The sequence below is a fragment of the Varroa jacobsoni genome, unplaced genomic scaffold, assembly GCF_002532875.2.
Source record: "Varroa jacobsoni isolate VJ856 unplaced genomic scaffold, vjacob_1.0 scaffold_275, whole genome shotgun sequence".
NCBI lineage: Eukaryota > Metazoa > Arthropoda > Arachnida > Mesostigmata > Varroidae > Varroa > Varroa jacobsoni.
The window spans coordinates 438,849-458,444 of NW_019213177.1; the positions used below are offsets into that span (position 1 = coordinate 438,849).

General features: G+C 42.7%; 4 protein-coding genes across 4 annotated transcripts; all 4 read right to left on the reverse strand.

Annotated features, from left to right (window-relative positions):
- Positions 1-3,968: 3,968 nt before the first annotated feature.
- Positions 3,969-5,483, reverse strand: LOC111258927 (actin 403). Its single transcript, XM_022830519.2, has one exon. The coding sequence runs from the start codon at positions 5,400-5,402 to the stop codon at positions 4,272-4,274; it is 1,131 nt and encodes a 376-aa protein (XP_022686254.2). The 5' UTR covers positions 5,403-5,483; the 3' UTR covers positions 3,969-4,271.
- A 4,534-nt stretch (positions 5,484-10,017) lies between these two features.
- On the reverse strand, positions 10,018-11,521 carry LOC147753718 (actin 403-like). Its single transcript, XM_086967642.1, has one exon. It carries the CDS (start codon positions 11,444-11,446, stop codon positions 10,316-10,318), a length of 1,131 nt encoding a protein of 376 aa, XP_086823768.1. The 5' UTR covers positions 11,447-11,521; the 3' UTR covers positions 10,018-10,315.
- A 1,630-nt stretch (positions 11,522-13,151) lies between these two features.
- LOC147753719 (actin, alpha skeletal muscle-like) lies at positions 13,152-13,995 on the reverse strand. The gene has a single exon (XM_086967643.1). The coding sequence runs from the start codon at positions 13,948-13,950 to the stop codon at positions 13,624-13,626; it is 327 nt and encodes a 108-aa protein (XP_086823769.1). The 5' UTR covers positions 13,951-13,995; the 3' UTR covers positions 13,152-13,623.
- LOC111258925 (actin, cytoplasmic-like) lies at positions 13,995-14,737 on the reverse strand. Its single transcript, XM_086967644.1, is given in 2 exon segments — positions 13,995-14,152; positions 14,155-14,737. Coding segments are annotated over 2 exon segments (732 nt in total). The 3' UTR covers positions 13,995-14,003.
- Between the last annotated feature and the right edge of the window lie 4,859 nt (positions 14,738-19,596).

The following is a 19,596-nucleotide window of genomic DNA, read 5'->3' on the forward strand; positions in this document are numbered from 1 at the left end:
GAGCTTTTATCATAAAAAGACAATTACGTATGTCATAAGTGGAATATACTTACAATAAGTGGAACTATTTAACGAATGCGGCAAGACGCGACCTCAGTTTATTTCCAGTTTACTGCAATAAACATGTATATATAAAATCGGGTATTATCTCTTTATAATTAATTCGACATCATTGTGGTACGTGAAACTGTCGCGTGTTTTCTATTCTTGTTATTAGTACAAGAACGTTGTTGCTAAGAGAACGCTGCATAGGTGAAAATCAGCGTTAACACTGGATCATCGAACAGAGCTTCTAAGTTGAATGATGTACTCAAATCAGTGTTTTAGGACCAGCCGCTGGACCTTTTCACGTTAGCGCCCCATATATAGGTTTACAACTGTTGCTTGGTTAGGGCCGTTTTCTGATTAGATTCTGGTTAGTAGCAACTTCGCGTACAGACGATATGTTGCCTGGACCCCGAGGTCAGATCACGTTTTGTCTTCATTCAATACGTTAGCGTTATTAACGCCATGAAGAACAAGAATGACAACTATTTCACGCACACTTAAATAGCTGGTTGTACTTATCATTCTACAGGCAAATCAATATCGACGAAATTATATATATCACAGCCTGGCCCGCACCATGTGTCTGCAAGCGGAGTGAACACAATACTGAAAAGGCTCATATAAAAAAACGTAACAGCTGATATTCCACATGACGCCGGTGTTCGTGTATTTTGATCGACTGAGTAAGCAGACAGAGCACAGCTTTCTCCAGCAAAATCTCACCATGCTAAAGATTTTGCAGGCCCTTAAGAGCCTGAAGAACAATAAGTCAACAGGTCCAGATAGGGTTCGCAGTCAGCACTTCAGGAGCGCCCTTAGTATGGTCTCTAGCTAGACTGCACTTCTTAAGAAGCGCCTATGCGCTAGTACCCTCTTCGGAACGTTAACAGGTTCACGCATCGCAGCATACTTATCTCCTTTAACGTCGTTAAGCTTCGGCCTACGCACTACAAGAAGATGCGGAAAGCGTTGAGTGCATTTTGTGCGATATGGAGCTTTTTCGCTTGGATAGCTTTTTCCTCTACGACAATGCTTTGCTGATTCGACTTCAAAGTGGCACCGGTTCGGTTTACGGGGTAAATATAACCTCGAAAATTCTTCAGTAGGAAATCTTTAACTGCTTAACCGAGTAAGGGTCGTTAGAATAATAATACTTTAACCTTTTTGGGTTGTACTTGTGATTCTGATGGCCTTTGGCGCCAGCTTGTTCAAAGATATAATCGATAGATATGAGCTAACGTTGCAGTTTATAAAGGTGATAGCGCGCGAGTGCTTGGCGGTCAAGCCTCTAGGTTTCGAGCTTTGCGTCCAGTATCGCCGTTTGGCATCCGATCAGAAGGCTGGCTCCCAGCTCAAAATGAAGTGCCTTTATGTGCGGGATCGAACCTAGACCACGACGTGTCCCTAGGATTAGCAAGCGATTACGTTAACTGACGCGGTCTCGGTCAGTCAGGCCTGACGAAAATAGACAGAAATAGCGAATCAAGTCAATGGTGGTTTGTGCAGCGACGCATCATTATATCAATTCCATGGTTGAAAACTCTCCGAGTTCATTGTTTGCTGTCGCAGCATTCTCTCCCACAACTACTAGTGATAAGCTCGTTGTCTTACAAGCACTTCACCATTTGGCTTTTAACTAGAAATTTCGTTTGTGCGAAATTAACTGCTTCTATTTTTCATGTTTACTTACTCTCTGGAGATTTTTTCTTTGCCCGTCTTTGGGCAACAGGCGAGGACAGAAGGAATGGGCGAATATGGCGTTTTCGTATGATCCTCAGAGAATACCGAAGGATAATAGAAGATCTTATACCTAGACAGCGCAGCACCGTTAGTCAGTTTTTCTTATTTTTCGGTTTTTATGCTGGTTCATGTTTGTTAGTGAAAGTATTTAAACAATATTGAGCTGTTAGGAACGAAAGAACGCAAGAGCACTACGAAGGAAGGGATTTAAATTTAGGTAGACGGGATATAGGTCTACCTTTCTATTTAACCAGCAATGACAGGTAACAGGTATCCATTCTTTACAAAGAGATTTTTATATCTCTAATGAATTATTTAGTCCGATGTACTATAAACACTGCTAACCAAAGATGGTCGTCATTATTTAACATTCTGTAAATTTCAATACCACACGATACCACGTGAAATACCACTGTTCGTACATATCTGTACATAGATGAGTCAATGCAGATATCTAAGCTTCATTCGAATGTACGTCTTGTTGCCAAGAAATCTGAAGCAGACATGGCGGAAATGTTTCATAAGAAGTATAAAGGGTGACTTCTGACTAAGATAAGGGCCAAATTTCGGGACGACCTGTTTCTCAGAGCATAAGTGTCAATTATGTTGAGGATGTATTTGTGCGTTTCAGATATTCGAAATAGCCGTTACTTTGCCACGAACATGGTCTTTGGTGGTAATATTGGTGCTGCGAGGCTTTAGTTTGATACGAATCTTCTAGATCTGCGCCTCCAATGCCATCTAGCTTCCTAGATCATATGATGAAACTGAACGCTTTACTAACGGTTCCTAGGTTAACATTCTAATACGTTGTTTGAAAGATAGATTTTTAAAAGATTCCTTTTTGTATAAAGAATTTCTAGAGAGACGTGTCTATGGATATACTTACTAACGTGTGTGAAACACATCAATGGTAAACCCAAAAGCTCTTGATGGCCTTTTACCTCACGCCTGGTCCAGCGAATCAAAGACTGAGCTCGCCTTTTTCCTCTGCGAGTCGACTAAAATGCGTTAAAAAATTACTGGAGCTGTTGTGAGCCGCCCAAAACTTTTCTACGTGAGTTGAGTATGAGAATGTTATGGCCCAAATGCAAAAAAAGCAAGCACGTGTGTGTGGTGTGCAGATATCCTCGCTAAAAATGGTAACAGAGAATAGCTATGAGAAGTTTTTTAGTAATTTTTTTTAGTAAGTAGTTTTTTTTAGTAAGATATCAGTCTGACTTACGATAACTTAGAGAGATTATTTGCTCCTCTATTGAAGAAAAGATGTTCTTTTTATCAACGTTTTGTTGTACTTGTGAGTTCGTTAATAGAGTTTTGTATTATTAATTATTTTCTATTATAATTTATGTACGCGCAGTCGCAGTATGGTCTCTGAAGTCCATGCAAGACTGATAACACCGTAGTTACAGTGGGTTTTATTGTGATGTCACTTTGATTGCTTGAATTTCATCTTATTCAGATATTCTACCTCGATTAGAATCGATAGAAACGATTTAAAGTTGCGGTGCTGTTTGTGATTAAAAATAGACATTTTTCGAACAATTTAACCTCATAAGCGACGCTATCCACGAAGCGGACACGCTTTTTGAATCAATTTGAAATTAAACAATAAACTTAATAGTTCAGAATCAGTAACTCACAGAAACCGCGTTCTTCATCTACCTAACCATTAGCAAGGATCTGCTCGTTATTGTTCTAGTTCGGCTCCCATATGTCGGCGCAAACATCCGTTGGCTTTCGCTTTCGATGTATTTCTGGTGGTATATTTTTGTTGTCTCCAATAGCTGTTGTTGTCATATCTCAAAAGCAGAATGTGTCAAAAATAGGCTAGAACGATCCGTATGTTGGCTTCGATTTATTTTGTAAAGCAGAACACTCGGCATGTACTGCCAGCCGTACATTTAACTGAGAGGTGTTTTCATAATGTATTTATTGCTTGATAGTGTTTGTTGCCACGCCGTGGTATAAAACAGCTATAATGGTTAGATACTATAATAAGCTAGCAATTCGATTTTGCCAAAAGTTACTAGCTTCACTGAATTCTATTTCTTCATCTAAAATGTTGGATAATGAACTAAGGCGATGGGTGCATTGGATGTTGAAGTTCCCCGAATAGGTACGAAGTAGCAATATATCATAATAGGAAACCTTACATAAACAAGGATGAGAACACTCGGTGATATTTAACGCTGCAAGGTGGCTGTATTTATTATTTGTTCATCACTGATTTACAACATTATTTGTAGTTAATCAGTAAATTACATGATAACCATTATGCCGTGTTCTAAGACTTATGTGGACGTATCTGTGATGAATAGCTAAGGCTATATATATATATATATATGCGTATATATAATAAGATACGATAGGCAACGCTTGGAATGCGAGTGACGACTTTGTCAGGAGATAGTAGACATGTGTAGGTAGTTTTTATCGTGAAAACGCTCAATCCTTGTCGACGTCGGTTGTTATTTTAACATTTAGAAGCACTTTCTGTGGACGATGGCAGGGCCGGACTCGTCGTACTCCTCCTTCGAAATCCACATCTGCTGGAAGGTGGACAGAGAAGCAAGGATGGAACCGCCAATCCAAACGGAGTACTTCCTCTCGGGAGGAGCAATGATCTTGATCTTCATGGTTGAGGGGGCCAGCGAGGTGATTTCCTTCTGCATACGGTCAGCAATACCAGGGTACATAGTGGTTCCACCGGAGAGCACAGTGTTGGCATACAGGTCCTTACGGATATCAATGTCGCACTTCATGATCGAATTGAATGTCGTTTCGTGAATACCGCATGACTCCATACCGATGAATGAGGGCTGGAAAAGAGCTTCGGGGCAACGGAAACGTTCGTTACCGATGGTAATCACCTGACCATCAGGCAGCTCGTACGACTTCTCAAGGGAAGAAGACGAGGCTGCGGTGGCCATTTCTTGCTCAAAATCAAGTGCGACATAGCACAGCTTCTCCTTAATATCACGTACAATTTCACGCTCAGCCGTGGTCACAAACGAGTAACCACGCTCGGTAAGGATCTTCATAAGGTAGTCAGTTAGATCGCGACCGGCAAGATCAAGACGGAGGATGGCGTGTGGAAGAGCGTAACCTTCATAAATAGGCACGGTGTGGGAGACACCATCACCGGAGTCGAGCACAATACCGGTGGTACGACCCGAGGCGTACAGGGAAAGCACGGCTTGGATGGCAACGTACATGGCAGGGGTGTTAAAGGTTTCAAACATTATCTGGGTCATCTTCTCACGATTAGCCTTAGGATTAAGCGGAGGCTCAGTGAGCAGCACCGGATGCTCCTCAGGGGCAATACGCAACTCATTGTAGAAGGTGTGGTGCCAGATTTTCTCCATATCATCCCAGTTAGTGACGATTCCGTGCTCAATGGGGTACTTCAGGGTGAGGATGCCCCTCTTCGACTGTGCCTCATCGCCGACGTACGAGTCTTTCTGACCCATACCGACCATCACACCCTGATGCCTGGGGCGGCCGACGATTGATGGGAAAACAGCGCGGGGAGCGTCATCTCCTGCAAATCCGGCCTTGCACAAGCCCGATCCGTTGTCCACAACCAGAGCAGCAATATCGTCGTCACACATATTGAGACGGTCCTACGTTCGTGAGCCTCCGAAGCACTAAAGCCGAGAACTACGACTGACGGTGTCAGCATGAGCATGGAAGATGCCTTTATAGAAACAGCGAGAGGATGTTGCGTCTGCAGGAGAGAGGGCTGCTACTTGGTACGGCCGCGGCTCGAGCGCCTCAGTCGAACCAAGTTTGGTTGGCGAGCTGAACACTGTATTCTTGTTGGTCTTAGCAGCAAGACCAGCAGGCCAAGCCACAAGGCGCATTACTGTTTGCGTAGTATAAGGATGCTGATCAGAACACAACAGGGGGGCGTGCTCACGTGAGGGCAAAGCCTCGATGAGGCCTTACAAGGAAACGTGACGAAGCAAGCTCACAGTGTGATCATTTCCACGGCAGCTGCCAATGGCCCGAATCATTAACCTAACTATTTCTAGGCCCTTTTATTTGTTATTGTTGCTTTTGCTCTTGACCTGATATGTGGCATTTACAATAACATTCGTATTATAGTATTTCCGAAAAATAGAGTGTGTATTTAGAATCCAAGATAAATAGCTTTCAAGGGTATTTGTTAAAGGTGATAATTTTCCCACATCAACTAGAATGGATACAAAGATTATCTAAGAGCGCATTTAAAGCGTACAACGGTAGAAACGGGAGATCTCAATGTGGTTGCTAAGGACAAAGCTCCAAAAATGTGTATCACCTGCTACACAAATTGTATAGAGTCCTACTTCTTACGACGTAAAAAGAATTTCGCCGTGATTTCTTTTCCTATGGAGATAAACCGAAAAACCTAACCTTTTGGCCAATTAGCCGAATTTAAATAATTAGGGTGATGAATACAATATTTATGCAGGCATAAATTATTCCTTTTCGACAATAGTTTGGACGTCTCGCGTAAGTAAGCCATGGACTATGCGGTTAATCGGAATCTGACGTAGCTGAGCAATATATAATCTCCGTAGGGTTATTACCACGTATTCCTATTTGTATTTTCTACTCGATGTTCTAACATAACGAAGACAATTCACCCTTGTTTCATTTATTGCGAGGTTAGAACACGAATATTGTTCTAGTCCACAATTGAAAAAGTCCGTCTCTAAAAGGTATCACTGCCTTTTCGTTTGAACGACTAATGGAAACCCTCACTTAGGATGCCTAAAAGGTTTCGGTCTTGACTATAGTATAAGATCAAGCATACCCGGCCATCCCCGGTGCGCGGAACATTACAGGCGGAGACCGGCCAAGTTGAAGTACTGATGGTGGTACGCTGCCGCGAAAAAGCACATCATCGTTGGAAGAGAACTCAAACGTTACGTCTGCGTTCGCTTTCACAATTATCTGAAAGCATATTTATGTAAATGCTTACTGAGGAGTCATGAAAATGATTCAACGGCCTGAGTTTCGGAATATTCAGAGTATTTTCATTCAATAGACTGTTGTGATCAGCAGATGTAACATATATAGTAATAGAGAACAGATACGGAGAGGAATACGGTTTTACAGCAGGGATCTCACGTTTAAGCTAATTTTGCCTTATGTCAGATCCCCTGTCTGTGGACTACTTGAAAACAAGGATAAAGAGCTTCTTTCTGTCTGTCTGATCTCTGATACCAAAGGCTAGCCCATTAATATTTTAGTACAACGAATTCTAAATATTTTTTAATCGTGGACTGGGTCGAGTAGACTATGTAAGTAAATGTAAGAGCCATTGTAAAGAGTTTTATGAATGCTGCGATCGACGCAGCAGAAAGCGTCAAACTCGAAACTGTTAAATCACCCGGAGGTGATTCAAAAGAAAATCATGATAAGAAACACTATTTTATCTTTTGACAAAAGCAGCCCTGCAACTTCCAGTGTTTACATGCACTGGAAACTCCGCGCCTTTTTGTAGCCCCTGCGTTCTATCTAAACGCGGACTCTTATATTGATGCGAATGCTTCGTTGGCGCTTTGTGAAACTAGGTACAATCGAATCCATTTGCGTCAACTAAGGATCCTGTATTCACACAAGCAGATAATTCTAGGCCACTTAATCTCATTTTTGTCCTATCTGTTATAGTTAATAGAGCGTTAGCACATCTTGTAAATTTGAATTATGCATGCGTAACGCAGACTACGCGAACCAAATTGCCATTTGGTTGCTGCAAGACAATTTCCTCCCATCGTAGTACAGCGTCGGATGACAATCATACCCTTGCGCTAGGTAGCAGAACTGAATAAACCTTTTCAACTTTACGCCAATTAATTGCAAAACTATATAACGTACCCGTCAGCCAGACAGGGTGACGTTCAAAGTTCCGACTTGCGGTTATTTTTTCTAACAAGGGCAAAAAAAGTTTAACGCTCAAAACGACAAAAATTCAACTCTGCAATTGTCAGCGATATCCTTTTGTGGTATGTTCGCTCAGTCTAACTATTTCCGCGTATTTTCTATACGTGAAGACTTGGGTATCTCATGAGCCCATCGGGCTCTATGTGATCTCACAGAACATGCTACTTGCTCACGTGCATTAAGATCCGTTTATTCGCACGAAATAGCATCTCGAATTTCCGGTGAGCCTTCTATACTAAACGTTCCCATCTGTGCGTTCGGAGTTCTGTTCAACGTCGTTCTTTTTGAAAGTGGCCTGACGTAGGATCGTGGCTGGACTGCCAAGATCAGTGTAGCTCTTTGTGTTCTTTCGAAATTCTCGTCAATCTAATTGTAGCCTACATTCTATTCAGTGTCCTGCATGACCTTTTCCTGGTATGCGTGTCAACGTACGTTACGAATGTGACCCTGCTGTAGGGCTTAGTTAACAAAGACTGGTTAATCAAGTTTCTGGACGTGCTGTAGCGGATATCGTAAAGTCGATGTTGAATGCTATAACGAAATGTCGATTTTCCCATTTCCGGTTGACGATCTTAGTTAATCAGCCGATGGGCTTATGAAACTTTGGCCAAGTCTGATGAATCTGAGGTCTTCGACTTGTCGCCGAAGTTTTTTCCTGGCCGAAACTTAGTTTCGAGTACTTAATAGCCTTCCGGTCCTGTACCCTTTAACCCGCTAGTGACCATTTGCAATTGTCTTCAATTATCGACACATAACGATGACATCCCTGAACAACAGGGTCCCAAACGCCAGTTCTGGACAGTGGTTAAACCACGGGATATTAGGTGGTGTATGCCGTCATCATATTTAGGGAGGTTCATCGATATTAGTATTGTGTTTTCATCATAATAAAACTACTATTATTTAGTAGGGTGCTATTTTAACAAAAAGACCATCATTGTCATAATAAGCGCCTTTATTAACCAGAATACGCTGCATATAAACACTCCCGTTACATTTGCCAATATGCCTAATAAGATGTACGAATCGGGACAAATTGAACCCATATAACTTTTGTTTTGAATTCACTTAAACTCGCTTTTGCTATATGTTCTAGCAAAAAGTAATCTGCTCTACGGCACCTACCATATGCAGGGCTTGCCCAGAAATTTTGGGAAATGTCAAATTCTTACGGTGTGAAACCAGTTGAGCTTCGGCTATTTAAATTTAGACGCCAAAAAACTTATAGTTTTTTTTTAACAGAAAGATAAAATACACTGAAAAAGAGAGGTTCCTCATTATGTACCAGATTTCGATTAGGGTTTTCTATTAATCCTACTAATTTTTTCTTTAGATGTAGAATTTTCTGCCTCCATTTTTGGCCATACCTACACTGATTTGTTAGAGGCTTGATTTTAGTGCTTTTATAATAGAAGTGAATTGCCCGATCAGCCCCCACTGTAAAAGTCTTTGGCGTCAATCCCATTTAAGATTTAGATATTATTTTAATTAAGGTAAATGAGAAACGCATGCTTTCTACGCAAAAAAGCTAAATATAAATAAAATGTTTAGAACTCTTTGGTAATTCCAATTGGCAGATTTTTTAATCTCTATTGGAATTCTATGGCAAAAAGCTAAGTGTAAGTAAAATGCTTAAAACCCTTTTGTAACTCTAATTTGCAGATTTTTAGCGTTAATTGGTGATTACAGGCCGTGATTCCAGATTATATATCTTTAAAAAAAAAAAAATATATATATATATATATATGTATATATTTTTTAAAGATATATAGTTTTAAAGATATTACACACGAAAAATATAAAATAATTTAAAGCAAAACAACTTGGAAGAAGCTTTGTCGTCTTTTTACGATGAAGTAGAGATTTCCTAGATTTGGAGAGATGAAGTAGAGAAAACATTTTAACTATATTTATTTACTTAGGCTTCAATTGAGGCCTGCTGGAAACGACAGCTACTTATTGTGTTAACTATGGCAAGAGCAGTGTAAGTCGCGGATGCAATGACGCCGTGCTACGCCTACCATTAAAGGACGCGTGTTTGCTGGTTTCGAATCTAGCGGCCACTCGCAGCCATATTGCCAAGGGTCATCAGCATGTTCCTAGACATATACCGGACAACTATCGTATAAATCGAGCTTGCTTTATTCTTAATTCTATACTAGAATTCTCTTTAACGATCATACCAGTGTTTGGTCGGGTGAAAGTTCTCTCTACGACATTTCCTATAAACGAACTAAATAGAATACGCACAAAATCGAATTGTACATAGACAAAATAATAAGGCCCATAAAATTATGCGATTCACCCATGTGGAGCTGTAACACTTTATTTTACATTTTACCCATGTTACAGACATTGGTCAACCACGTTGATTTGATTCGTTAGCCCTGGGATAGGTGGGCCGGAAATCACCAGCGAATATACAACGCACATTGGTAAACGCTGTTGGTATTAGCAGTTCTGTTGTAGCTCGGTTTGCGCTATTGCTTATCCAGTTGAAGTTAAACAACTGTTGGAATGCGGAAGGCAAACTCCACTTGTGAACTTATGATAGCAAAAACAATGTACCAGAATAGCTTTGACAAGACGCTTAGAAGCACTTCCTGTGAACGATAGCAGGGCCGGACTCGTCGTATTCTTCCTTTGAGATCCACATCTGTTGGAAGGTGGACAGAGAAGCGAGGATGGAACCGCCGATCCAAACGGAGTATTTCCTCTCGGGAGGAGCGATGATCTTGATCTTCATGGTTGAGGGAGCCAGCGAGGTGATTTCCTTCTGCATACGGTCAGCAATACCGGGGTACATAGTGGTTCCACCGGAGAGCACAGTGTTGGCATACAGGTCCTTACGGATATCAATGTCGCACTTCATGATCGAATTGAACGTTGTTTCGTGAATACCGCATGACTCCATACCGATGAACGAGGGCTGGAAAAGAGCTTCAGGGCAACGGAAACGTTCGTTACCGATGGTAATCACCTGTCCATCAGGCAGCTCGTACGACTTCTCAAGGGAAGAAGACGAGGCTGCGGTGGCCATTTCTTGCTCAAAGTCGAGAGCGACATAACACAGCTTCTCTTTAATATCACGCACAATCTCACGCTCAGCCGTGGTCACAAACGAGTAACCACGCTCAGTAAGGATTTTCATAAGGTAGTCAGTTAGATCGCGACCGGCAAGATCGAGACGGAGGATGGCGTGTGGAAGAGCGTAACCTTCATAGATAGGCACGGTGTGGGAGACACCATCACCGGAGTCGAGCACAATACCGGTGGTGCGACCAGAGGCGTACAAGGAAAGCACAGCTTGGATGGCGACGTACATTGCGGGGGTGTTGAAGGTCTCAAACATAATCTGTGTCATCTTTTCACGGTTAGCTTTAGGGTTGAGGGGAGGTTCAGTAAGCAGTACTGGGTGTTCTTCAGGGGCGATACGTAGCTCATTATAGAAGGTGTGGTGCCAGATCTTCTCCATATCATCCCAGTTAGTGACGATACCGTGTTCAATGGGGTACTTTAGAGTAAGGATACCCCTTTTCGATTGAGCCTCATCACCGACGTACGAGTCCTTCTGACCCATACCGACCATAACACCCTGGTGTCTCGGGCGACCCACAATTGACGGGAAGACGGCGCGGGGAGCATCATCTCCTGCGAACCCGGCCTTGCACAGGCCCGATCCGTTGTCCACAACCAGGGCAGCAATGTCGTCGTCACACATTCTGGTTCCGAGTATAGTCCTGCAGACTGGGGCAGCAGCAACACGCACCGACTGGTGGTTGAGTTAAGTGGCAAAATAAGAGATGGTCTTTATAGTGCGTGGTCCACGCCCTCTGGTGAGCATTGCCCTTTCATTTTTTGTGTGAAGCGCCACTGCCAACTAAGCGGACTACCCAAAATGGCGCTCTTCTCAGGGTCTGATGCACAGACACTACACAAGTCAGTATTTACCTCTTGAAAGCGCGCGTATGGACCCATTGGTGTCTTTCGCTTGGTGCTGTATACTGGTCCGACATGTAGGCTCAGTTTAAGGCTGTCCATCTAACAGGCTTGGTATACGCTGGCCATTAACTACTAGCACAGAGATTCGAAAACGAGAAGATCATTTCTAACACTGCCGTCAAGAATACAAAATGGTTGATAGGTTCTCTTATTGAACCCGTCACCCAGACTAGACAACTATGTTTTTCCACACTGTGGGCTAGATTCAGCCAAGGAACGAAATAAGACTGCATAGTTGGTCTCCGACTATAACTCTACACGACGCAAATCTGTGTTTACATAGAACAAAATAGTCGGATACCATGAATGCATTGTTGTTCTAAATATTCAACGGCTGATCGCATTGTAGAATATAGATCGCCTCGCGAACAATAATTGCAGTGTTTAACAAATGCTTTATAAACATAAGCCATTAACTGTACTACGAATCACTTAGCAAGCGGATTCTTGTAACGATATTCACAATAAACATTAGTTCCAATATCATTGTATTATTTTTTGTCTGACGTCTTAGATAGCTTTCGAGCCTTAGGCAACAATGCAACAGTATTATTTGAGAAGGACGAAGAAAGTTCAAAGCACCTGAAGTTAACACAGCTTTAACTTACTGTCGCGCGTAGTCGAACGATTAGACATGTTCGACCGGTACTAGCATTGGGCATCGATGTGGCTATCGTCGTCCACACGTCCCAAGTACCTCGAGGAGATACGCCACTACCTCACCATTATGCCGGCACACGTTGATGTTCCGTCATAGTGTTTTGAAGAAGATGTCCAGGGGTTATCGAAACAGAGGAAGTTTCGCCAGTTAATAACCTATAATAACCGTACGTTTTCTAACTTGATTGGACAGCTTGTAGAAGTATAGCTAATTAGCGTTGAAAAATACGATTGGTATTCGAGTGCTTGAGCATACTTTGCGACCGAAGAAGACAACAATTGTGATTAGACACCTATCCTGTATACCCTCAAACACATGCTCTATTCGTTTTAATATATGAAACATTAGCTGGTGTAGTCTTCATTCACGACCTGCTATTCGTATCTCTATTGTATACGCTTGTCGTAGTACCCGGCTGACCCAGACAACACGGCTTATCGCGGTGTTGGCCTTACTCGCTTTGCGTAGTGCGTACGACAGTGTTGCAGACGACAAGATATGGTAAGGTTATCGGTACTACTAAGTTTTGCTACCGAGTTGAGGTTAGCGTCCTTTTGTGTAAGAGCGCCCCCTGTTAATCAAACTCTAACACAACAATGAGGAAGATTCTGAATCGCTTCGAATGACTAACGTATTTTGAAGCGTGATAATACTACAAGCAATGCTTTACATGCAATCGCAGTACGTCTGTAATAGCACGGTAGTAAAGTCTAAAGCAGCCATTTAAAGCAGTGCTCACTTGCAGAATCGGACGTGAAATTCGCTCAAAGATAACCACACCAGATGCTATGGAAGTAGGATTAGCATTACGTTTAATAGATCGATTAACGTCTAGCGCTGTCTATGAACGTACGAGCTGATCTCTGTTTTTATTGAAAAATGTACATCATGTACTTCAAAAATTATATGATTGAATTTTCATGAAGCTTTAACCGTTTCCGGGTGAATAAATGCGCTGGTTAGCTTGTGCATCTCGCACTCTGTAGCACTGGCTCAAAACTAATATCAGTGAGTGCCATTATTTGATGAAGACCTCAATGGATCATCGACTAAATTCCACTGATATGTACTGAACCTTTAGAGTGGCATACTGCTCGCCGTAAATGCCACGACCGGCCGAAATGTTTGTTTAGTTGTCATATACAGGCATACTAAGCACCTAGGCAAATCACAGGGTTTCAGAAGACTACTTTTTACTCTATATACATAATTATGAAATACTGCACCAGCATTAATCAGAAGCACTTTCTATGCACGATCACAGGGCCTGATTCGTCATACCCCTGTTTCGAAATCCACATTTGTTGGAAAGTTGACAACGATACGAGGATAGAAACGCCGATCCAGACGGAGTACTTCCTCTCGGGGGGAGCGATAATCTTGATCTTCATGGTTGAGGGGGGCAGGGAGGTGATTTCCTTCTGCATACGGTCAGCAATGCCGGGGTACATGGTGATTCCACCGGAGAGCACAGTGTTAGCGTACGGGTCCTTACGGATATCAATATCACACTTCATGACGGAGTTATAGCTTGTCTGTTGTTGAATTCCACAGGATTCCATTTCAATGAATGATGGCCGGAAAAGTGATTCCGGGCATCGAAAACGCTCGTTACCTATTGTAATGACCTGTCCATCAGGAGTTCATAGGATTTCTCCAACGATGAAGATGATGTGGAAATGGCCATCTCCTGTTGAAAATCTAGAACAACATAACATAGCTTTTCCTTAATATCACGCACAATCTCACGTTCGGCTGTAGTTAAAACGAATAACCGCGTGCGGTAAGTATCTTCATTAAGTAATCGGCTAAATCGCGTCCGGCCAGATCAAGAATAGCGTGGAGTAGAGCGTAACCTTCATAAAGGGAGACGCCCTCACCTGAATCAAGCATAATACCGGTGGTACGGTCAGATGCGTACAGAGAAGGCACAGCTTGAATGGCAACGTACATTGCTGGTATATTGAAGGTCTCAAACATGATCTGGGTCATCTTTTCACGGCTGGCTTTAGGATTAAGAGGAGGCTCGATGAGCAGTACAGAGTGCTCTTCAGGAGCGATACGCAACTCGTTGTAGAAGGTGTGGTGCCAGAGCTTTTCCATATCATCCCAGTTAGTGACGATACCGTGTTCAATGGGGTACTTTAGAGTAAGGATACCCCTTTTCGATTGAGCCTCATCACCGACGTACGAGTCCTTCTGACCCATACCGACCACAACACCCTGGTGTCTCGGGCGACCCACAATTGACGGGAAGACGGCGCGGGGAGCATCATCTCCTGCGAACCCGGCCTTGCACATGCCGGATCCATTGTCGACCATTAGCGCTGCAATGTCTTCGTTTCACATTGTTCGGTACGGTGTATTCAGCAGCATCACTACTCTACTTCTCGTGTGCCAAGCCAAAAGTAACATTCAACAATTCCTTCTGTATAATATGGCTGGAACACATGTGAGGCCATCGGCGCATGCGCCTGGGTGATCCAACTAGGCGAATGGCCCAGTCGTGCCGTATATAGAGCTATAAGTAAGTTTGGAGTAAGAATTCATGGTTTCTCTCCCTAATATGGCCTGTTTGGCTTCAAGAGATGCGTATAGTAAGAGTCTATTCCCACACTGCACACGTCAGGCCCTTCGTGCATAAGTCGGCCGTACCGCGCCCCATCTTTTCTACAGTCTGGAATTTTAGCGCTATTCCAAACTGGAGATACAAGAAAGCACGACGAAAAGTATCCGAACAAACGACGACTCCCTTCCGTTAATACCCATGTTCGAAGCGGGTTTCTTTGGGTGACTGGTCTATCCCAAGCGTACGACATTGAAGCTTATAAGGCCGCTCGTTCACATGCGTATATTATGCGACTTAGGGTAGTTTGCGTTACAATGGTGGTTTACCATATCGTTAGCTGAGATAACGACATCATTTTTAAGCTCTGTAAAATTGAGAAAATTGATACACTCACAAAGAACGTGTACGTTTTTGTATCAGCTTGAGGAGACATTTTTCCGGTTATAGTTCGTTATCGCTAAATGTGTAAACTTTGTGTCCAGGTTTGTTTCGCCTTACTCAAATAGTTTGCTGACATATATATATATTAGCTAACCTCCCGTTAGAAATCTGTGTTTTGCCTCCGCACATAAACGTATGAAGTCGGATTGATATTTAACATGTAGTTTGCCTTGGCTTACGTGCCATTGAGGTTCTTATTTAACGTACATTGTAGAATAGCTAATGATTATACAGGTTATTCTAGATATTGGTGTCCAGAGAATTGTTCTGAGATCTTCATGTATTCAGAACAGTTTCCTTAGAAAGCAAATTCAACTTAACAAATTCAATTTAATGATTAAGACAATTTTTGCTCTGATTTTCTAATTTGTTAACTTCAATTTGCTTAGAAAAAAAGTTCGATGGAGACTTGTTATCAAGCTAGTGCTGTAACATTATTTATTACGCTATGAACTGTAAATACCCAAAATTATTGGCCATAAATCCCTCAAAGGTTATGATTTTGAGTAGATATTATATAACATCATAGCAAAAATTGTTATCCAGATAATGGTCACCACCCTGTACAAATCGGCCACAACTGATCAAATTCTCTTTAATAACTAATGACTTAAAAAGGGAAAAGGCCAAAAGTAGAGTATCGCCCATAGAACATTTTTCCTCTTACCCACAACAAACATTCTTCGTAGTCTTTGCAAATGAGTATGCTATTATCAAATTTTCTTGAAATATTCCAGCGTTTATTGGTGTCAGACGCATCTTCGGTGGTACGTCACTCGATACGTGGGCGGGGGACGTAACAGTTAGCCCGCGTTGCATTCCAACAGTTGATTATCAGCCATCCAATTTCTATCGCGGTTCGATCTTGTTCGACCTCTCCCAATGGCTAAGCTTTCTAGCACTCTTGCTTTTTCGCGGTACTTACTTTGCCAGTGATAAGCCGACGAAAGTTGTAGACCCAAGACGAACTCGGCAACCTACAAGACCCTATAAGTAGTGACCTACAGTGTTATAAGGTTTCGCCGGTCGGCCGGCCGGCCAACAATGACCGTTGGGTTTATGGCCAAGCTATAGACGGCGGGCCATCGTGTTCGCCAGACGCCGGACTTAGCTAGCGCAAACATGCGTAATGTGCGAATTCCGGAAAACTGAAGACAAATTCCGGCAGGCGGAAAAGGGGGTGAATACGACCGCAAGTCGGTGAGACGAAATTCTCATCTTTGCCTGCTAGGGCTTATACTAACAGCATGGCTGACGTTGAACGCAGCGACCGCTCTCGTCAGGCAGAGAATTTCTAACGAGTCATACGTGTATCTACCCATGCCGCGGCTACAGCTGCCGCCACTGCCGCCGCTGTGGGTACCTGATCATAACTAGCCGATGGTGACGACGCGACTGTAAGGCCACAGCCAAATATCGTAGACGGCTGCGCGAGGGCTGTTGTATAGTAGGATTAACCAAATGCCCTGTGGCTTGCAGTAGCAGCCCTCGTCTATAGGCGAAACTAGTCAGTTTTTGTTGGCCTCAACAAGTTTCCTATGGCCTTTGCTTTACCAGCAGCTGTACCGTACGCTTTTGAGAGGGAGGAGACGCGACAGTTATGGCCGCGTAGCCGCCTGCATACATATGTGTTCGAGTCATGCTAGCACCAGCAGCAGCGTTTGACCACGCGAGTATAAGCAGTGAAAAAAAAAAAGGGATAAAGGGGAAGACATAAAGCTCGACTTGAGGAGGATATAACAAAATAAATCAAGCAAAGTCAAAACACTAGGCTGTGTATCACGATTGGACGCGGCTGCTGCCTGTTTCTAACGAACGAGCCTAAGAGGAAGGACATGGAGAAGGCACCGTTGGGACACAGGCATCGCGCCGACTAGATGCCTAAACGAATTTACATCAATGGTAGCAGTGGTCAGCAGGGCTGTAGTAGAGAGTTCGTGTGGTAGAAATCGCATGATAGAAAAAAGAAAAAACAAAAAGTGAGAGAGACTAGCTAGAACTAGCCAGAGTTAATTGTGTTGAACTGGTCGCTAAAGTACGCAAGAATGCTTGACGTAAAATGTCTTTTTCCAAGCATGTCGCTGCCTGTGCCGTGCGTGCTTAGTTGTATTCTCCCTCGCTTGTCTCCTTTATTTATTTAGCGGGTAAGCTTGCCCCACCAGAAAAAGAACCAGGATAACGAGAGAACCAGTAATACTTGAGCCAGTGCTAATAGAAGGTCCTAGAAAAGGAAAACCTGCGCGACGGGGCCCCGATGCTTAAGAAGATGCTTGCTTTTTTTGACTAGCACACCGAGCACCGACTCGTGAGGCCTCGTTCACACCAGACCAGACCCAACTCGCTGAGCAGGGTTCCTTTCGATGCTTACTGTATGGTCCCACGCATCAACACTATGAGTTGCGCCTACTGCTGCTGTTACGGCGGCTGCCGCTGCTGCTGCTGCCGTCGCCATGATCGCCACAGTTTCAACAAGTCGCTTACAAAGCGAGGTAGGCAGGAAGGCGGTTAGTTTCTTGGCTAAGGCTGGTTCCCGAGAGAGCCTAAACGACCAGGCGCTACTACTTTTGTGCGTCAAAACATTACCTTATATGTATATTAGGTAATAGCAAGATGGTAATGCACCTCTAGCCAATCCCTCAGCGGATGCTGTTAAGGCATGATTTGACATAAAGTTGTATAGAATTAGGCCATTTCCTCACCTCTAACGTCGTCCAACAAGCGGGGTTATCTCGAACCATATCTATGTCTTTACGAAAGCTTTATTGGAAAGGTGCAGAATATAACATACATTTTCGAATGAAATTTATACACGCGTGCGGCCTAATCGCACCTATACCTCTAAACAGATATTTTAAATACCTTTGATTCGTAGAAAATCAAAGGCTTATTACAAACTAAAACTAACAGCACTGACTACTTACGCTGAAATCTGTACACGCAGGCTTCTTTAGACAATAAAAAGACTTTAAAAATAACATAAGAAAAAGGTTAGATAGAAATTTTCTTGATGCATTAACAACGTGTTTGCCTACCAGGCTTAGAAATACGTGAGATAGTCTACATTCGAAAGACCGAGTGTGTACATAGTTTTGTTCTACGAAGAGTCTACCGTTTGAAGCAATATTTAATGGCTATATCGGCCGTAGAATCCGAAACAGTGTTCTACAAATGATCAGCATTGTGGCAGAATAATTGACCCGCTAACGAGGTAGGTACCTGGTCAGTTACAAAAGTTTTATTTATTGTTTGCAGGGCCAAACTTCTTGCTTCAGTTGCTTTCTCGGTGTATTTATAAGCTCTCCATGTCATGATTACGTTTTCTCCTATGTACGTATAGCAGTAAAGAAATATTTGCAGGTCGCTGGCCGTCAATAGGTGACAAGCCGGCATTAGCAACTGAGGAACATTGCAAAATTTGGGATCGTTATAGGTTTTCTTGTTAATTTGTACAGTTATGATCGTAAATTTTTGGTTAAAATCTAAGTCATGCTGTTCTCCTGGACTCCTCTAACCGCTCCCTAAGCCAACTCCTACCACCAATAAGTAAAACCTCACAACCTGATATGTAGCCTCCATAGTACGAAAATTTATTGTTATAGACATTTCAAGTCAATTTAAGTCTGGATCCGTTGAATTTATTCACGCTCCACTGTTTACCTACATATCACTCAGTCTCCTAACTTAAGGGAAGAAACTAACAGGAAAAATAGTCATCCGCCTGATAACAGATTTAACAGATGGACAACTTCACCCTGGGTGTATATATACTGTAATAGCTATTTTGAACCTATCGACCTTTGATTTCTACCTCACTAACCTACCATACCTCTACTCGAGACCCGAGTGTCTACTAGTCAGTCGGTTTAACGGCTTTCGACAAAAGGACGAAGAACGCAGGTAAAAAAAAAGCGCACCGTCATGCTGGTTTTTGGCAATTGAAGCTAGGTATAAGAGGTGATTGTTCGGGTGGTCTGGCGGAGCGTTTTGGGCAATGCTCTGTTCAGGCCTGTTGGGCTAACAGATATACCTGCATTAAGAAAAAAAAATTGCCGTCGCATTAACTTAATGTAATTTAGTGAAAACTATATAAAAATGTGTTACTACGTATTAGGTTGAAAAAATTAAAATAATACGACGAAGGCTATAGCGACATTACTGATAAATCCGTGTTAATACTACTGTTACACCCGGTCATATT